Source organism: Bos taurus, chromosome 4, assembly GCF_002263795.3.
Source record: "Bos taurus isolate L1 Dominette 01449 registration number 42190680 breed Hereford chromosome 4, ARS-UCD2.0, whole genome shotgun sequence".
Lineage (NCBI taxonomy): Eukaryota > Metazoa > Chordata > Mammalia > Artiodactyla > Bovidae > Bos > Bos taurus.
In genome coordinates, this window is record NC_037331.1 from 104446639 (window position 1) to 104466910 (window position 20272).

A 20272-nucleotide genomic window follows, 5' to 3' on the forward strand; every position below is an offset into this window, starting at 1 on the left:
AATCAGGTGCCACTACTTATAAATTGAAAATCAGTGGGGTGCAAAATGGATTACCATCAAAATCCATTCAGGTGCAAAACCAAAATTTAAAACCCCTAACCTTTAAAAATCACTCCTTTCCTGATTCTTCATGATGCCCTGACACTTGAGTTTTAATATCCTCCGGATAAGGAAGTGCCAATAGAAGAGCCTGCAGGAGACCAAGATCTCCTAATCTTGCTTGCCTTTTGAATTTGGCCAACCTGGTGGATTTATAAACTCACTCATTGGCAATTCTATTAGATTCTTGAAGGCGGCAGTTTTCAAACTCAAGTGTGCAACAGAATTACCTGGAGGGCCTAGTAAAATTCATATTGCAGGCTCTAGCTCGGGGGTTTTGATTCAGCAGGTGTGGGGTTAGGCCTGGGAAATGGCATTTCTAGCAGGTTCCCAGGGAATGCTGATGCTGTGGTCCTAGGGCTACCATTTGAGAACCTCTGGCTCTGAGATATAGAACTATTTTCATAATCTGACTAGCAAAGCTTGCACTGATTGATAACAGCGTCTCAGAAAAGGTCCTAATTGGACCAGGCAATTGAGTGTGTCACGGGGCTTCAATTTTGTCCGAGAAATCTGAGAGGAGACTGGTTCAGGGAGGTGCAGATGGAACGGAGTGCTTTGTGTTTAGAGGTGAGGCTGGTGGGGGCCATGGGACAGAGAAGAGGGAAGAGGCCCCTCTAGCTCACCTTTCCAAAGACAGCACGTGCCACGTGATTAAGGCCGAAGCCTGCTTGCTGCTGGCCCATGGGTGCAGACTGTAAATGTTTTTTAGATACCAAACATCCTCCCTTGACGTATAAGTTGATTTTTCTTAAGGTTAAACACATGGGTACTACTTTCTTAACAAGCTGCCATCAGCCTCAACTTGGACTCTTCCTGTCTCTGAATGATGCCGGAGATATATGTGTGTGTGCCCAGTTGTGTCTGGTTATTTGTGACCCCATGAACTGTAGCCCACCAGACTTCTCCATCCATAGGATTTCCCAGGCGATAATACTGGAGTGGGTTGCCGTTTCCTTCTCCAGGGCATCTTCCCAACCCAGGGATCAAACCCCAGTCTCTTTCAAACCCTGCACTGGCAGGTAGGTTCTTTACCACTAGCACCATCTAAATTGATGGTGTTTGATTTTGTTCTTTTGGAGCTGAGGTTACTACCTTGTATTTACAAAATGTTGGTGTCACCAGGCCCAATATGAAACAAGTCTCTCTCCCCAGGATAGAAGAGCAGATCCTGGAAACTGCCCCAGACATGGTTGCTGCCTCATTAACCTTTGGCCTCCTGTCTCTTCTCCAGGAGAAATTGAGCGGTGCACGTACATCAAATACCACTACTCCTCAGCCACCATCCCCAGGAACCTCACCTTCAACATCACGAAGACCATCCGCCAGGATGAGTGGCACGCTCTGCGTAAGTACACCTGAGTCTCTTTCCTTGGCTGTGACCTTTGGAGGGCATGGACGTTGGATGCCCACCAGCAGTTTGGACAGATGGACCTCTATCAGAGACCTGTGGACAGTCTCAGAACATGGTGGCAATCCTTAAAGTCTGAATATCTGTGGGTCTGAACTGCCCCAGTTGGTTTTGATTGTATTGCAGTTTTGAGGAGTTTGCTTCTACAATTGACACAAAAAGCGATTAGCAGCTAGACAATGGTCCGTGGCCTTGCTTTGCTACCCCGGTAGGCATTTCAGATTTCACCTACCTGACTGAACCAACTCCTGGGATTCAAGTCCAGCTTGTCTCCAAGTTGCTTGGGGCATTATTGTGGCAACCTGCTAATCCCTCGTGTCATCCTCTGTGTGGGTTAAGACCTGCTGGTGGTTGCAGGCAGTATCGCACTGGAAATTTGCAATTGGGGGGGGGCCTGAGTGGGAGGGTCTGGTCCTCCACTGACAAATTTATCTCTTGGAGAAAGAAAGGCTTTGGGACCTGGGTTCTCCTGTGATGGCTCAGCGAAGATCAGAATATGTGCCTTCATTGGTTAGGGAAGATTTTGGTCAGGGATTCTCAGAGACTTAAATTATTAATATGATAAGACGATGACTTAATGAGCAAACAGAGTTGGTTGACTATTTTTACCTTTCTGCTCCACGGGGATCCACCTGCTTGTCTGTGTAAGGATAACTCTGCTTTGTCGCAGGCACGGTTCATGCGAACACATTCTTCCTGCTAGTAAGCTCCACGCCACCTCTGGTGCGCTTGTCATTTCTTCCCGATTCCAGCTTTTTCACGTAATGTCACAAGGTTGAGTTTCAGTTTTCATGTATACATGAAGGAGGCTCTTTATTGAAAACAAGGATCCTGTCGTGGGTAAGCTTTGATGAAGGCCAAAACCGTCTTTCCACTCTTTATTGTTGCCTAGTTATCTTTGGCATGCATGGAGCCCACTGGGTCTGTTCCACTTTTGGGGTTGGTTTTAATCAAATCACCATATGTTGATGGGCGGGGTGAGAAACAAGTAAAATTAAACAGAGCAATGATCCATTGGTTTCAGGAAAAATATTGTGACTAGGTGTCTGGATGAGTATTACCTACAGCCACTGGCCCCAAATGGTGTAGGGGCAGGTGTGAGCAGATGGGAAGGCATTAACCAAATGGTTCCTCCTACAAGCTTTATCACTGGTGGAGACACAAACCACACCCTGAGGACAGAGAGCGAATGTCCAACGGGCACCCTCGTGTACTAGATGTTGAGCTAAGCTTCCCACATACTTAACTTTAATGTGAGATTTGCCCTAGAGACACTAGTAAGGGTTATTAATTTCCTTTTTGGAGGTAGACATACCAGAAGCCAAGTATATAAATCCTTGACCGTGACTGCTTATTTGTCACATTGCATTGGTCTAGGATAGTCACTTAATAGACACTTACAATGCATGTTCAAGATACGTGACAAGCTTGGTTGAATAACCACTTAAATATAACTGGAGGGGGAGTCGTCATTGAATTGAAGAAGTTGTTGGTATTGCAGCGTCCATTCAATTCCACTCAATTCAGTCCCAGTTACCAAGTTTTTCTGTGTACTAGGGCACATGGTGGACACCCGGGCCACAGAGAACTCTTTCAAAGAGCTCGCGTCTGGAGGTGGAGGAGGGCGGGGAGGAGTGGAGAGAGACATTCTCAAAGCAAATAATTATAAGGCAATGCGCTAATTACAATATAGTGTAATTGCTTCAAGCAATTAAGATAGCTTGTGAAAGTTTTTCAGCAAGAAGGAGAGTTATTCTAGTGTAAATGGCACAGATGCACTTCATGGGAGTGGTAGAGCTTTTTTGGCTGTGCACACAGCAGAGAATCTGGAATTCAGATGGACGACCCATGGCGACATCACTGAAAGTATGTTACATGGTGTTAGCAAAGATAGAGAAGAGGCTGATGCTCAGCTTTATGGACCTTCTCTGAGCCCTGTGTCTTCGGGGTTCTTGTTCTAAAACTGTAGCGCCCTTAGCTTCTACAGAATCCAGCGTGAGCCTCTGCTGTGGTGAATGGGGGTGCAAACAGATCTATTTTTAACTTATAAAAGCCGTCTCAGCGACTGATGCATGCGGAATTTTGGGCACCCCATGTTGGGTGGAGTCGAGGCTCCCCTTTGGTGTGGGATTCTTCTGCCTGTTTCACAAAGCAGCCTGATGGGCTGTGAAGCCAGCAGAGAGCGTCTGCTGTTCTCGACATCCACGGCAGCTATTTTTATCAGAGGGCAGGTGAGCATCGGTCGTATCTGAAGCTGCTGCTAAGTGTAATTGGCAATGTTGATACAATGGGGAACCATAGACAGAAAGAAAAAAGAAAGAGCGCGTTGTGCTCAGTCGTGTCTGACTCTGCAACCCCATGCACTGTAGCCAGTGAGGCTCCTCTATCTATGGAGTTTTCAGGAGTGGGTTACCATTTGCTTCTCCAGAGGATCTTCGTAACCCAGGGATCAAACCCAGGTTTCCTGTATTGCAGGCAGGCTCCTGCATGGCGGGCAGGTTCTTTACCAACTGAGCCACCAGGGAAGCCCATGGGGAAGCACAGTAAATGTCAATTTTAGTTTTCAAAGGTCAGATATTGATGACATTAGATAGGAAGTGGGCGTATAAGCCCCTTTGAAATAGAGTAGAAATGGTCAAAGATTAGCAAACACCTATGATGGAGCTTTAGAAATTAAAAAAAGAAAATCAGACTCTGATTTCTTTACTTATTTGAGAATCCTGTATTCTTTAAGATTGTTAGTGGGATCAAATAAATTCATTTAATGCTAGGTTGGTTATTGTTTTATAATTTCACCATAATATCTTATATTCAATAATTTTTCTCAGTAAATGATTTTCTGTTAAAGCAAAAAATTTGATTTTTTTTTCTGCTGAAATAATTCTGGGAAAGTATTTCAGACTTTGATGAAGCTCAGGTTATATTGATTACATACATTTTCATCAAGAATTTGCATGTAAGCCTGGATGGGAGGGGAGCTTGGAGGAGGATGGATGCATGTATATGAATGGCTGAGTCCCTTCACGGTTCATCTGAAACTATCACAGTATTGTTAATCAGCTGTACCCCAATAGTGAATAAAAAGTTTAAATTTAAACAAAAGAATTTGCATGTGATCATCAAACACTCTTATGAAAAAAATTTTTCTTCAAGTAAAAAAAGCACCATTTGGTTTAAAACTATGCTGTGATTTTTGAATAGTTAATTCTACCAATGAGAGGCTTAACTGTTTGGCTGAGAGCTCATTCACGTTATGGTCCCGTGACTAGCAGGTGAAAGAATAAAATTAATCTGTAGGTTGCTAGGTTTACAAATCCAAGTGTAAGGAGATAATAACCATCACTCTGGGGAGTAAAGGTCAGAGTCGGACCTGTGTGTGTGTGTGTGTGTGTGTGTGTGTGTGCGCGTGCGCGCGAGCGCGTAGGGTGGTCTCTGCAATGGAGGTTTGAATGCTGAGTTTTCCGAGTGATTTGGTGACAAGGTTCTGAATCTGTCTTAGATGGTAATTGCTGACGAAGAGTTGGATGTGCCCGTTTCTCCTTCCTACCTCGGCAAGAGCTCCCCCAGAGAAGGTAGAACTCTGTCAATAGTAGGGACTGTGCCCTCAACCCGCCCAGACCGGACTGTCTGCTGGGAGCAGTCCACCTTATCTTCCTGCCTGCCTGCCACCCCGAGTGGCGTTGGTCCAGCCTCTGTGGGCTCCGAGGGGGCACTGTACTCCTGCCGGATCTTCCTGCCACCTCCAGGGCTGGAGCAGGATGGGCGCGTGTGGCCAGGCCGGCCAGGAAGGGGGGGCCGGTGGCTGCAGGAGATGAGTGGCAGGGCAAGATTGGCAGTGGTCAGGGGACGCAGGCTGGCAGTAGAGTGGCATCTCAAATGGCGACGCTTCCTCCTCTTGCCAGAATGCATCCCTACGGGCTTCTCATGCTCTGAAGCTCAGGCTCAGGTTGTGTGCTGGTTTAGAGGATTCTGTGTCTCCGTGCCACCTCCAGGAGCCCCTGAGGCCATCCCCAGTGGCTATGCCTTTGCTTTCTCTGTCACTGGTGTCCCTTTGGAATGCCTCCCACGGAGGTGGGGGCCTGGACGTAGCCAGTAGCAGGGCAAGGATGGGTGGGTGGTAAGGGGAGGTCTGGGGGGGCCTCTGATAGGACCTGGGGAAGCCAAGGGGGCGCTGAGAAAGCTGGGTCTGGGGAGGGGGTGGTGCTGAGATGTGGGTACTTCTGCAAGGAGAAGCTGCCGTGGAGTGGAGCTGTGCTTGGGGCAATGCCAGTGACCCCGGGGTCAGGGGCGGTGGCAAGGGGCCCTGTGGGGGGCCTGCCTGAGGGCTGCAGAGCAGGTACCGCTGGAGGGTGTGGGAAGGACAGTCCTTTATCCCCTTGGTCTCCCACTCTGCTCATCAGGGGCTCCCCCTGGGGTTCGAGCTCCGAGACTCTGGAGCTCTGTGCCTGTGAGCTCAGATCCTCTCACTTGGCTTGGCGTTTTTAAGATGGAGGTTTCAGCTCACAGTTGATTGCCCCTAGCAGTGGGAAATCAGGAAGCTGGGGCTCCATGTTCCTGCAATCAGATCCTCTCCATTATCTTTCAAGAGGCTGAGAGCCGAAAAAGCGTGAATTCTTTTTTTTTTTTAAAGCTTCCTTCTATCAAGACTATCAAGGAAGTTCAGCTAATTAAATTGGATGGTCACACAGCACATTTCCAGCTGGCCAGGGAGGGAGGGAAGGAGAGAGGATCTCTGCCCCCGACATTCCCCCCACACCCTGCTGTCCTCCTGAGGGCTCACCCGGCCCTCCCATCCCCCAGGGACACAAACACACACTCACATGGTAGCCTTGCAAAGTTGAATCAGAAGCAATATGTATGTAGTTCAAGAGGGATGGGAAGAGGAGGGGAAAGGTATTGGGGGAGGGATGACAGAGATGAAGGCTTTGCGGGGGAGCAAAGACATTTCAGCGAACATGTTGCAAAGAAGGAGGAGAAATGAAATTCAAAAGTGTCTTGTCTCATGCATGCTCCTTGGATGATACACTTAGATCCCTGACCCCGAGGCCCCTGGCTGTTTACGCTGGGGGCCTGTAGTTTTTCATTTACTCTGGTGGGGGACCAGCCTCTTCCAGGCTGTGTACCGTGGGAAGCTCAGGCTATCTGCTGCTCTGCTGTGGATCTCCGTGCCTCACTCTCCTCTTACTCTGCTTGGTCAAGCCCTACCTGGTTCCTCCTCCAGCCTCTTCCACAGTCTCTTACACACCCTCTCCTCTTTTCAGAATTAAACCCTTCAGCCCCTGAACCCTCCCTGGTGCTAAGACTCCCTCCAGCCACCCCCAGGTACCGCCCACCTGTTGGATCCCAAGCTGCTCCTTGCCCCTCCCTGTTGCCGTTGGCCTTCTGGCCTTGGACTTGTGTTGACTCCTTGCCTGATGGTGCTTGCTTTTTCCTTTCCCAGTGGACTGGCCTGGTCATTCCAGACCGGCCTGCTCATCTGCCCTCTGAAAGTGAAAGTGAAAGTCGCTCAGGGGTGTCTGACTCTTTGCTACGCCATGGACTATACAGTCCATGGAATTCTCCAGGCCAGAATACTGGAGTGGGTATCTTTTCCCATCTTTTCCCTTCTCCAGGGGATCTTCCCAACCCAGGGATCGAACCCAGGTCTCCCACGTTGCAAGCCGTCTGAACTTCACTCCTATTCAGACCTCTGGACAGCCCAGGAGTTGCCGAGGTTTCTGGTTCATCATTCCCCAGACATCTCTGGTCACAACAAGATGAATGTGTAGACACAAGAGCTTGGGATGATGATAACAGTAATTATAACAATAATAACTGCCTTTGTTCATACCAGCTGCAATGCTCCTTGGAGGGTGGCTCAAGAGTTTCCTCCTAGGAACCCAGTCCACGTTGTGCTGACTGCTTTGTTGACAGACTAACCAAGCCAGGGAGGAAGGGGCTGTGTAGAGGTTCCCTCTTGGCCTTGGAAGAATCTGAGACTGAGAATCCAGGTCCAAGCTCCAGCAGACTCCCTCCAGCTGTTTTCCCTTTCTGTTTTTGGCTGATGTTACGTAAAACGTCCTAATGAGGTAAACATTCCAGACTTGGGAAGCTTACATCTCCTGCAGTGTCAGCCATTTCCCTTCTCCTGCATCTGTGCCCAGCCAGTGTGAGTTCTCAGCGTGGGCAATCTGTTGTGAGCTGCCTCCTGCTTGCATGCCTGGCATCCATGGAGGTCATCTCTGGCCAGATGCCCTCCCTGGAATTCTGGAAGCTTGGTAGCAGAGGAACCCAGCCAACAGAGCATCCCCATAGGTTGCTTGGTGTTCTGAAATCTTGGCCTTTTGTAATCCATCACACATTTCTCTGTCCCCCATCCCCCCAACCTTGCAGGGAACATTGTCAACCTTTCAGGATACCCACAGCCTGCAGCCCAGAGGCTGCCCTATGCTTGTCCTCCCAGAGCTCCCGTGGCGTTTTTGCAACAGGCTAGGCAGAGAAACGCGCAGTCCTTCATGTGATACCACACCTACATCTGCTCTGGCAGCTGTAACTCCAGGCCAGGACTCCTTTCCTTCACAGCTTTCCCTGCCTGTCAAAACCTCCCCTTCCTCTGTCCCACTCCCTCAGGCTTCTGCTAGACAGCGGGTTTACTAACTGGGTGAACCTGTTTGAGTTAAGGTGTTAATGCCTTCTTGGGTTACCTGTCTTGATGGTGTTGTTTTCAGAAGACCTCACTCAAATGACTATGAAGTGTTAAAGGTCGTGTGGAGACACTCTAAAATCATGACACAAGTGTAGCTGTTGATCCCACCTACTTAGATGGTGGCCTGACTAGGGGCCAGTGGTGGAAACGGAGTGGACAGGAGGGAAAGTTTATCTCTGAGGTGGCCTTAGGAGTAAGATTTCCCTGGTGGCTCAGTGGTAAAGAATCCACCTGTCAATACAAGAGACACTGATTCAATCTGTGGGGTTGGGAAGATCCCTTGGAGAAGGGAATGGCAACCCACTCCAGTATTCTTGCCTGGAGAACTCCATGGACAGAGGAGCCTGAAGGAGTTGCAAAAGAGTCAGACATGGCTGAGCGACTGGCACTTTAACTTTCGCTTTACAAGTAAGGCTTCCCTGGTGGCTCAGTGGTAAAGAATCCGCCTGCCAATGCAAGGGACGAGGGTTTGATCCCTGGGTTATGAGATCCCCTGGAGAAGGAAATGGTAATCCTCTCCAGTATTCTTGCCTGGGAAATCACATAGACAGAGGATTCTTGGGGGCTACAGTCCACGGGGTCGCAAAGAGTCGGATACAACCAAGCGATAAACAGCAACAACTAGGAGTAGGGAAGAGAGGAGGCCTGGAGTAAGGAGGGGGGCGGGGTGCGGGTGTAGAGTAGACTACAACCTTTTCTGTTCAGGATAGCCACGTACCGAAACAAACCTGAGAACCACTGTGCTGGTGTAATTGCAGTCTTCAGGCCACAATTCATCTGAATGTGCAGGTCCGATTTTGTGCTGGGAATTAGTTGGGAGTCTGGCCTAGAGGCATTCTCTCAGCTTCTGCAGATTGGAAGGTGTTTCCTTCTGGCCGAGCATCCTGATCCAGACGCCACAAAGGAGCCCTGGGTGCAACCCCACTGGCCTTCCTCATCCATTTGTTCTTTTGCTCATTCATTATTCATGGAGTGGCTGTTCTGTGAGAAGCCCCGTGTCGGGTACTGGACGGGATATTAAAAGGTATCCTGCTTTCCAAATTGGATGATATATTTCCAGGTATCAACTAGGCCAGGGATCAAACTGCTTGTTGCTTTACATTTATTGACTACCCAAGGAGTGCAGGCTAATGCGGCTGGCATGCACACACATCGTGGGTCCTGACCTCCACACTTAAATGGGCAAGAGCTCATTGCAGGGGAAATAAAAGCAAAGCATAAGACAAAACGACCATATCTCAGAGGCTTGGCCTGTTTTTCCTAGGCTGGGGAAAAGTGGGGATGGTTTAGCATCTGCTGCTGCTTGGCCCTCCGGGGGAGCTGTCCCAGCTCTAGGTGCTAAAAAGAAAGCTTAATATGGCAGGTGACTCATCTTTCCAATAGTTAAGACAATGGAGCTCTCTGTCCACAGGAGCTGCAGCAGTGAGGGGGAGAAGCAGGACCAGGAGCTGATGTTCCAGCAGGCAGGGACAGCTCAGACACAGGCAATCCGGGTTGGATGACACAAGGATGTCTGGGCAGCAGACACTTGTCATCAAGACAGTGGGTCAGCAGGCATGAATAGTTAAGTGCTACTTTGGGGATTTTAAGACTACGTGATCCAATAGGGAAGAAGCTGGGCCAGCAGAAGGCAGGCACCCGTTCTCAAGAAATCTGGAGCATTAGGGGATTAGAATAAGAAATAGAGAAAAGTGACGAGGAGAGAAGCCAATTTTAAGGTCAAAGGTACCGTACCTTGACGGAGAAGGAAGTGTTTCTGCCTGGGAAATCCCATGGACAGAGGAGCCGACAGGCTACAGTTCATGGGGTTGCAGAGTCGGACACGATCTAGTGACTGAACAACAACAGCTACGCTTGAACACGATGGGAGACCACTTTAGTCGGAGCAGCCGTCTCAGCCTGTGATAGGATTGGTCCTGGGATTTGGGGATGAGGCTGCTTCTGAAGATGGTAGGACTATGGAGAGGGTAGGCCAGAGGCATCTGGGAACCAATGTCACTTAACGGAAAAAGTAATCAGGTTCTCCCTGGTGTGGTAAAGGTCTCATCAGAGTCTAGAGCAATGCTGCTCAATTGTGGTTCATGGACTGGAAGCATCAGCAGCATCTGGGAACTTGTTAGAAATGCAGATTCTTGGGCCTGAACCCAAACCTACCAAGTCTAAACCTTTATGAGCGGGGCCCAGGAATCCGTGACTCTTAACACATTCACATTTGAGAACTCTTGGTCTGGAGGGTGTTGTGGGGGCTGCAGTGGTCAGTGAAGGCTCCTGGGAGGAAAGAGTGTGGGTGGGCTTTGGATGAGAGCTAGGAGAGGGAATGCTGCGTTTTGTACCTCCCACACGGAACCAGGACTTTAAGTTACTTGCATGCTTGTGTTGTCTGTTTCTATTTGGTTATAGCTTTGGTAATTTAACATTTTCCATATCTCTTTCTGTTAATTATGGGCTTCCTTGGTGGCTCAGATGGTAAAGTGTCTGCCTGCAGTGCAGGAGACCCAGGTTCGATCCCTGGGTTGGGAAGATCCCCCAGAGAAGGAAATGGCAATCCACTTCAGTACTCTTGCCTAGAATATTCCATGGACGGTGGAGCCTGGTAGGCTACAGTCCATCGGGTCGCAAAAAGTCGAACATGACTTCACTTTCTTTCTTTCCTTTTCTGTTACAAAATGGCATGGGAGACGTGAGGTGTATTTTCTTCCCCTCCCCTATTATGGGGCATCCTCCTGTTATCTAGCTTGAAATCTCTATCATGTATCTGCAGTGTTCTCCTTTCAGAAACAGACTTCAAGCTTCACTGAAGACAGGGGACATTGCATTGAGCTCCAGCTCTGTTGCTCTCAAGGTATACGACCCTGGGCAAACTATGTGAATGTTTTAAGCCCAGTACAGTCATTAGTAAACCTGTGGTAATAATACTATCTTGAGAGTTATTATAAAATTTAAGTTAAATAAGATGGTTCATGTGAAATCAGTAAAGGCTGATACCAAGCAGTGTTGCTGTTGTTTCAGCTGTTAAGCTATATTCGACTCTTTTGAGACCCCATGGACTCTAGCCCACCAGGCTCCTCTGTCCATGGGATTTCCCAGGCCAGAATACTGGAGTGGGTTGCCCTGGATCTTCTCTACCCGGGGATCAAACCCACGTCTCCTGCATTGGCAGGTGGATTCTTTACCACTGAGCCACCAGGGAAGCCCTACCAAGCAGCATTAGGTGCTATTATTACTAGAACACAGAGCTGTGCCTGGCACTGAGTTCCCCATAGGAAATGGGGGAAAGGCTCTGAAATGGTACTTTGTGGACTCAAGGGCTTTTCTCTTCAACTGTATGTAGCCTGTGTGGGTCAGTGTGCCTCGTATATGGCTGTATATGTTGGTGGGTCTGCTTAGGGTTTGCCGTCTGCACAGGTGTGTGTGTGTGTGTAAGTGATAGGAGCTGGCATCTGGTGTTTCCCACGTGGGAGTAGGAAGTGGTTGAGTATATTATGTGCTGAGTGGCAACCGTGTGGCATATTGTGAAAGAAGTTTAAGAGCAGAGAATCCTCAGTGTTTGGGATCCTCAGTGGGATAGCACAGAAAAAGTAGTCTCTAATTTGTCAGTTGTGTCCAATAGGGATGCAGTTTAGACAATAACAGGAGCCTCTAAAAGAAGATTTACATGCTAAGTGTCTAAAAAGTAACATCTTCAGAGCTTTGAAGATAAATATACTGTGAGTACATTTGTGTTGAAATTGTCAAGGGGAATATGAAAATGATTCTCACTTAACTATTGCAGCCTAGCCCTGCCTTCCAGGAAGGCTGCAGTTTCCAGTATGTGTTCTGATCAGAGCCTCTCTTATTCCTGAGGTGAAAAGACACTTCCCCAAAGAGGATGCAGTGAGTGTGTTGGAAGTAGAGGCAAGAGAGTGTCCGGGAAGAGAATAGGTGATGCTGGAGACAATATTCCTGTCCTGGGGGAAAGGGAACTCCTTTTCGTCTCTCTCTCTTTTTTTTGTAGTACAACATTTATTAAAAATTTAATAGCAAATTCTTAGTACCTATTAAGAGTCTTGCTTATGATAGGTTCTCAGAAACAATCTCTTTTTATATTTCACTGTTATATTGACGTCTTCTACATGTTTTAAATATAAGAACCAATTAAAGAATGGTGGTCTGGATCCATCATTGCATGTACTCCCAAAACAAAGACAAAAATTGCGGTAAAAGTTCATATTAAAAAGACTTAGGGCCTTATATTCTTAGGGAATATGCAAACATGCAAAATTAAATTTTATTTTCTCCTGTGAAGAAAAAAATAAGATTTAAGAAGATACTGAAATAGCCTCAGGGAACTCCTTATTTTCAACTCAGTGCCCACGGTGGGCCAGGGGGTGGTGCTGGCTGTGGTTGGTCATGACTTCTGCCATTCCTTGTTACCAGCTAAGGAGGACTAAGAATTGCAGGAAGATTGGTTAACCTTGGAGATTAGCTGGTGACTTGCCAGTTGAAAGAGAGGAGGCTACAGCACTGCCCAGCCCACGTCCCTTTGGGAGGAAGAACTAGAACCCGGATCTTTGTGAATGCAAGATTCACGCACTTTCCTTGCTCCAAGGGTCCCTTCCTATGTCTTACAAGATAAGCTGACTCACTTCCTCTTTTCCCCTCTCTGCCTGTTTTCCCAAATAAGCTTTACTCCCCCTGTCCTGCCATTATCCCAAAGAACAACTCTAATTCATCCTCCAGCCCCGCACCCCCACCATCAGCTACTTCCCCTCCATCTCATTATCCAAAGTGAATGAGGCTCCTCACCCCTTGAGCAACCAGGCTCCCCACCCCCTCCACCCAAGAGTTCTGGTATTCAAAAGGAACCAAAGAAAGCTATTTATTTTCCACTTCTCTGTTTTTCTTTTTCATTTAATTACTGGTATCACAACAGGATTTTTTTTTCTGTTGCTTTTCATTGCAAATGTATAGTATTTCATCTACATTATGAGTTAAATAGGCTTTTGTGGGCCAGCCTAGAAACCCAATCATCATTTATAACAGATATGACTTCTCTGGAAATGGGTTCTGAATTCCAAATAACTGACTTACAAATGAGGTTTTAGAATGGAGCTCATTTCAGAGCTGGAGACTGTATCTTCTACTTTCTAGGCAGTTTATCTCTGAATGGTCTTGCTGTCTCCCCTCTTTTTACATCTCTTGTTCTTAGGTTGGATTCCCCCAAATTAGGTACCCTCAATGGGGTGAGAGCTCAGACTGTTCTGTCCCTTGTTCTCAGCCCATAACCAGCTACTGATACATTTAATTAATGTTAATTCATACTCCACAATATGTCCTATGTAGGCTTGGCTGAAACCAACCATGAGACACTGAGCATCCTTGGTGCTAGGGATCCTTCAGTCTCAGGACCCCCCAGCCCCCAACTCAGTTCATGCTAGTAAAATGAGGCTGTTTATGTAACATTTCCTGGAGGCTCTTTGCTTGGGTACCTGGCACCAAATTGGAAATGAGCAGTCAGAGTGGTGTGTGTGTGTGTGTGTGTCCTCCTGAGACTGAGAAGCTGCTAAACATGGGCGTGGAGATGATACCACGTGGGACCCACATAGTGTTCATATTCCTCACACCACCACATCCCACTGACTCACTCATGAGGCCTCTAGATGCTGCACAGTTGCCAGGGAAACCAGGAAAAGGAACTGTAGGAAAGCCATCTCTTCCCTAAGCTCCTGGGCGTGCCCCCTTGAGGGTGGAGGAGGGGAGAAGAAAGAGAGTTCTTCCTGGCTGTGATAGGTGGTTGGGCAGTGCTGACGCCTAGCCAGCATGCCCTCTTTCCCCAGGTTGGCTTTCTCCGTGCGTCGTCGTCGTCGTGCATCATCGTCGTCGTGTGTCATCGTCGTCGTGCGTCGTCGTCGTCGTGCGTCATCGTCATTGTCATCGTGCATTGTTGTCGTCATGTGTCCCCTGAGCTTTACGTTCTGCTGTTCCCTCTCTCCCATTCACAGCGCCATCAGCTCCTGCCCCAAAGCAATCTTTTAATTTCCTGGAAGTTAAGATGACTTCTCTACTTCATAAAGAGTAGGGACTTCTGGCTTGTGGTTAAGGTTTGAAATCCAGCTGCTGTTTAGTTTGGCAGAACTAGCAGAAATGTGCCATTAAAAGAATGATTAACTCAACTCCATCTCCTCTTTCAATTGAAGGAAAGGGGCTGGGATCTAAGTGCTTACAATTCCCCATCAGAGCTTTGCGGCTCTGGTTAATGAAGATCCATCTTTGGTCATCCTTGGAATGACCTAAGTTCCTTCATGCTGGGTTGAGGGCCTGCGGTGTGCACAACATTGGAACCAGGCAGTGAGAGAAGGGTCTTCAGGGGGCCCACAGTCTCCCAGAGGACACAGGGCAGTGATTTCAGATTGAGACAGCAGGGGCTGGCACTACAGGACATGGACAAACCAAATGCTATTAGCAGTGTCCATAGGAGGAAAAGACCATCTCAGCCCAGGATAAAGGGGCAGGAATAGTGGCATTGAAATGGGCTTAAAGTAGTTGACTTGTTAAGTTTATTGAGTTCCTACCATTTACTGGAAACTATTCTAAGTACCAGATGAAAGAGCCAGCAATTCCTGCCCTCATGGAGTTGCATTCTCGTGGGATCATAACTACCACTTATTGGTGAAGCTTAACTTGGGTCAATGGCTATATTCAGTTCAGTTCAGTCGCTCAGTTGTGTCCGACTCTTTGTGACCCCATGAATCGCAGCATGCCCAGCCTCCCTGTCCATCACCAACTCCCGGAGTTCACTCAGACTCACATCCATCGAGTCAGTGATGCCATCCAGCCATCTCATCCTCTGTTGTCCCCTTCTCCTCCTGCCCCCAATCCCTCCCAGCATCAGATACATTACATCCCCAATATGCCTCATTTCACTTAAACCTCAATTGTCTTATGAGGGGCATGTTATTATTGTTATTGTTATTGCAGCTTTCAGTTCAGTTCAGTTCAGTCGCTCAGTTGTGTCCGACTCTTTGCGACCCCATGAATCTCAGCACGCCAGGCTTCCCTGTCCATCACCAACTCCCGGAGTTCATGCAGTCTCATGTCCATCAAGTCAGTGATGCCATCCAGCCATCTCATCCTCTGTCGTCTCCTTCTCCTCCTGCCCCCAATCCCTCCCAGCATCAGAGTCTTTTCCAATGAGTCAACTCTTCGCATGAGGTGGCCAAAGTACTGGAGTTTCAGCTTCAGCATCATTCCCTCCAAAGAAATCCCAAGGCTGATCTCCTTCAGAATGGACTGGTTGGATCTCCTTGCAGTCCAAGGGACTCTCAAGAGTCTTCTCCAACACCACAGTTCAAAAGCATCAATTCTTCAGCGCTCAGCCTTCTTCACAGTCCAACTCTCACATCCATACATGACCACAGGAAAAACCATAGCCTTGACTAGATGAACCTTTGTTGGCAAAGTAACGTCTCTGCTTTTCAATATGCTATCTAGGTTGGTCATAACTTTCCTTCCAAGGAGTAAGCGTCTTTTAATTTCATGGCTGCAATCACCATCTGCAGTGATTTTGGAGCCCCCAAAAATAAAGTCAGCCACTGTTTCCACTGTTTCCCCATCTATTTCCCATGAAGTGATGGGACCGGATGCCATGATCTTCGATTTCTGAATGTTGAGCTTTAAGCCAACTTTTTCACTCTCCACTTTAACTTTCATCAAGAGGCTTTTGAGTTCCTCTTCACTTTCTGCCGTAAGGGTGGTGTCATCTGCATATCTGAGGTTATTGATATTTCTCCCAGCAATCTTGATTCCAGCTTGTGTTTCTTCCAGTCCAGCGTTTCTCATGATGTACTCTGCATATAAGTTAAATAAGCAGGGTGACAATATACAGCCTTGACATACTCCTTTTCCTATTTGGAACCAGTCTGTTGTTCCATGTCCAATTCTAACTGTTGCTTCCTGACCTGCATACAGATTTCTCTACTAATGGGAAAACTGAGGCTTACAGAAGACAGGTAACTTGAGAGCCATGTGGACTGAGTGTTATGACTTTATGATATCTTGAAAGTGTTAGTTGGTCAGTTGTGTCAGGCTCTTTGTGACCCCATGGACTGTAGCCCACCAGGTTCCTCTGTCCATGGAGTTCTCCAGGCAAGAATACTGGAGTGGGTTGCCATTCCCTTCTCCAGGGGACCTTCCAAACCCAGGGATCAAACGTGGCTCTTCTGCACTGCAGGCAAATTCTTTACTGTCTGAGCTACCAGGGAAGCCTTAGGAAATGCATCCACCAGCTCTGTCTGGGAGGGATGGAGGGGAGTGGAGTCTGGACTCTGAGGGGCCTTCTATAATATCCCAGGCCTGAGATCATAGTGATCTGGATTGGACTCTCAGCAGTGGATTATGTGAGACTTGAAGAAATAAGGAGATGTAGGTGGATGTGCTTGTATAAGTGCTCTATGGAGGAGGGTTGAGATTCTGACATGTGTAGACAAAGTCTGAATGAGTGGGTCTCTAACTCACTCCCTACAGGGGCATGGCAACTGTCTTTATCTTTTGAACAACTTTATTAGCACTAACTGTGGACTCAGACAGAGAAGGCGATGGCACCCCACTCCAGTACTCTTGCCTGGAAAGTCCCATGGACGGAGGAGCCTGGTGGGCTGCAGTCCATGGAGTCGCGAAGAGTCAGACACGACTGAGCAACTTCACTTTCACTTTTCACTTTCATGCATTGGAGAAGGAAATGGCAACCCACTCCAGTGTTCTTGCCTGGAGAATCCCGGGGACAGGGGAGCCTGGTGGGCTGCCATCTATGGGGTCGCACAGAGTTGGACACGACTGAAGCGACTTAGCAGCAGCCGCAGCAGCAGTGGACTCAGAATATGAAAAGTAAGCTTTGCTTGAAGGGGAGGGAAGAATTAACTATTTTTTGTTGAGCTTACATTTCTCTTTTCGTGTGCAGAAATAAGGTATATTCATTACGTCCAAAGATAATTCAACCTTGGCATGCAATAAATGCATGAATCATACATCTCTTTGGCCTTCAAGTCTCAAGGCTAACAACAGTTTTCATTCTGTCATTAAACAAGACCTATTTGATCATGATCATTAATCTGTAAAAATTAGTTTTCATATGTATGTTATATTTAAATAAACTAAAATATACCAAGCTCACTGAAGCTGTTCTTGCGAATAGAATTGTCAACTGTAACATAGTTTGCAAATACACCTATTACTCATGAACTCAGATTTAAGGGGATAGTTAGATTTTCATCTGTCTTTGGGTATTTAAACTGGATTCTCACCTAGGGATCATGAAGGGGGAAAAAAATCAATGAGGAGCTATTACTTACTCTCCGAAGAGGGGTTCTTCTGCCTTACCCGAGTGGAGCTGTGAATAATTCAACACATTCCTGGGCTCCTTTTTCCTTTCTTGAGGTTGAGCTTATTAAAATTGCATGGCCAAAGGACACTGGTGAGGAATTGACTGGCTCCCTCCATCTCAGCTGCCAGAAGCCCCAACATGGTCTCATAACAATCTCAGCTCAGTCTCTGGGGACACTGGGCTGCCATCAGCTGGGGATGACGCATGGGTGAATGAAGAAAGTGGGGGAGGAAGAGCCAGGCATCTCCTCCATGCCGTAGCTTTCGTCCATTCCCTTGGCAGCCATTCTGCTAGTGCATGGAAGTGGGATGCTATCTCCATGTTCTCTATTGATTAACTTGGTCATCATTGTTGGCCCCCTCATTAAGTATTTAGAATTCTTTAGAGTTCACTGTGCTCTAGGTAAGTGATGAAGAGTCAGGGCCCCCTTTTAGAAGCTTTCCAAGACTATCTAATTCATCTCCTCGAATGAGGGGAAATCTCTAGAGAAAGCATCCAAACTGAAGATTACAGTCAGTGCTATGTTTGTTGGGGGGAAGGGGGAATCTGATGACACTAAAGAGTTTTTGAAAATGCTATGGTTCTTTTGGAGCATTTTTTTTATGGGTCAATATATATAAGTTTCTTGAACCAGCTAGGATTCAACTTGGAGGCTGAAAATGGTGGGAACCCAATGAGACTTTTAAATCCTGTGGACCCAGGTCAGATTTATTTAAGCGTTGTCAGGGAGATTGAAACCGAATGTTAAATCTGATTAATCTTGCAAGGAGGGAGGGAATCTGAGACAGATATCGCCATCAAGTGCTATTCTGGGCAGCAAACATTTGCCCACCATCTGAATCCTTCTTTAAGTCTCTGGTTGTAATCCTTCCCTCTTACCACTCACCCCAACTCTGGTTCCTGTTCTTCCTCATTAGATTGATGTTTTCCCCTCCTCCTATCTTATGTCTTTTTTTCATCAGTTTATTTTGCTTCTCCTGATGCTCAAAATAAAACATGATAAAAAAAAAACTTGATAGGAAAGTGTAAAACACCAGAAAAACATCAAATCATCTAAAATTCTACTACCAATAGGCAAGTTACCATTATGGCATATATCCTCTTGCATTTCTTTCCATAGTATAAATCATACTTTTCATGTAATTTTTTATCTCAAGTTTTATTTATAATTGTATCATAAGCATTTCCCCTTGGCATCAAAATTCTTCTTAATCACAATTTTAATGGCATCATAATACTCAACCATATGGATATTCACAATTTGCTTAACCTTTTCCTTTAAAATTAAATGTTTATGTAGTTCTAGTTTTAGGCTATTATGATAATGTTGTAATGATAACCCTTGTATGTAAATCTTTAACCATCTTTTTGATAATGTGTTGAGGATAAATTCCTGGAACAGGGATTATTGGCTCAAAAGATACATATTTTTTTTAGGTTCTTCATGAACAATGCCAAATATCCTTTCAGAAAACTTGGGCCAGTTTCATCTTATCTAAATTTACCTACACTGAAAATTCTTTTTTCACTCAAGCATATACTAATTTGATTGATGAGAAATAGTAACTCATTTTTGAAATTGTCATTACTATGAGACAGGTTTGAGCTGAAAGAAATGGTTATTAGCCATTGTGTTTCTCCCTTTTCAAGTTCTCTCTTCAATTGTCTTTACTTTCCTATTGCCTTACGTTTCCACCTCAAATGAATTAGCCCATCTTCAGGATATGTGTCACTTGACTCCTCCTCTAATCCTCCCATCAACTCCCCCTTAATCCTTTGCCACCTCTAAAGATTTCTGCTTTCAGGGCTAAGAGGTTGACAGCCCCTGGATTACAGGTACCAAGCCCTAAGAGGTGTTCAGAAAATGAATCCCTGTAGTTACTTAAATGGGTTCAAGAACACTTTGGATTTTGTGGTCTTGGAGTTGCCATGAGGAATGAGACCCTGTCTTGCTCACACCTTCGTGACCAGCGCCTAGAACAAAGCTGACACATGAGGCAAGGCACTCGGTGCCTGTTTGTTGAGTGAAAGGGCAAAGCCTTTTCACGTTTCCAGCTTCTTCACAGTGGTTTGACTCTCCTGACCCACAGCTCTCTCCCTGATCTCAGGAAAAGAACAAGGGGGGCTGCCAAGCAAGTTTGAAATTAACCTACATTTTGCAATTTGTACAAGAATATAATTAGATTCCTTCTCCAGAGGTACTCCATTAATGTAATCGATGATAGTAGTTACTCAGTATGTAGCCTTAAAAAATTGCTGATGCCTCATAAAAACAAACACTTGCCTAGTAAAATTCTCTGCCCAGGACTAGTCACTTATCTGTTTTATTTTGTATGAGACCTGGTATCTCCTCTGCAGCATGTCCACTTAGAGACAGCAGCCAGGCCTGCTCCCTTGGAGGCCGGAAGGACCCCTCAGTCATCACACCTGTGAAGTGGAGGGCTCTTGCTGCTGGTGGGAGGCATGGAATTGCGTGGCTCTCACCATCAGCTAGTTCTCCCATGCTGGCTAGCTGGTGCTTCCCATGGCTGACCATACGATCCAGTCAGCACTGCTATTGCCATACAACTTAACTCTTTTATTTTTTTAATAGACATGTAAGTATGTATGAATTCAGCACCAGTTAAACTTGTGTAAATTTAGGGGAGCCACTTCCTTCTTTCACCCTGTTTCTTCCTTCTCCTACCAGAAAGCATTCTCTAGCCTTGGGGTGTCATGG

General features: G+C 46.6%; 1 protein-coding gene and 1 non-coding gene across 3 annotated transcripts in view; both read left to right on the forward strand.

Annotated features, from left to right (window-relative positions):
• TMEM178B (transmembrane protein 178B) overlaps positions 1–20272 on the forward strand; it is a 423271-nt gene that overhangs the window by 132837 nt on the left and 270162 nt on the right. For both annotated transcript variants that reach the window (XR_234430.4, XM_005205919.4), the window contains exon 2: positions 1334–1447. Coding sequence is in view for 1 of the 2 variants with exons in the window: in XM_005205919.4 (XP_005205976.1) it covers positions 1334–1447 (114 nt within the window). In the remaining variant the exon portion in view is untranslated. The remainder of the gene's footprint in view (positions 1–1333; positions 1448–20272) is intronic.
• Positions 10644–10715, forward strand: TRNAC-GCA (transfer RNA cysteine (anticodon GCA)). Its single transcript has one exon. It is a non-coding gene; the product is annotated as a tRNA-Cys (tRNA).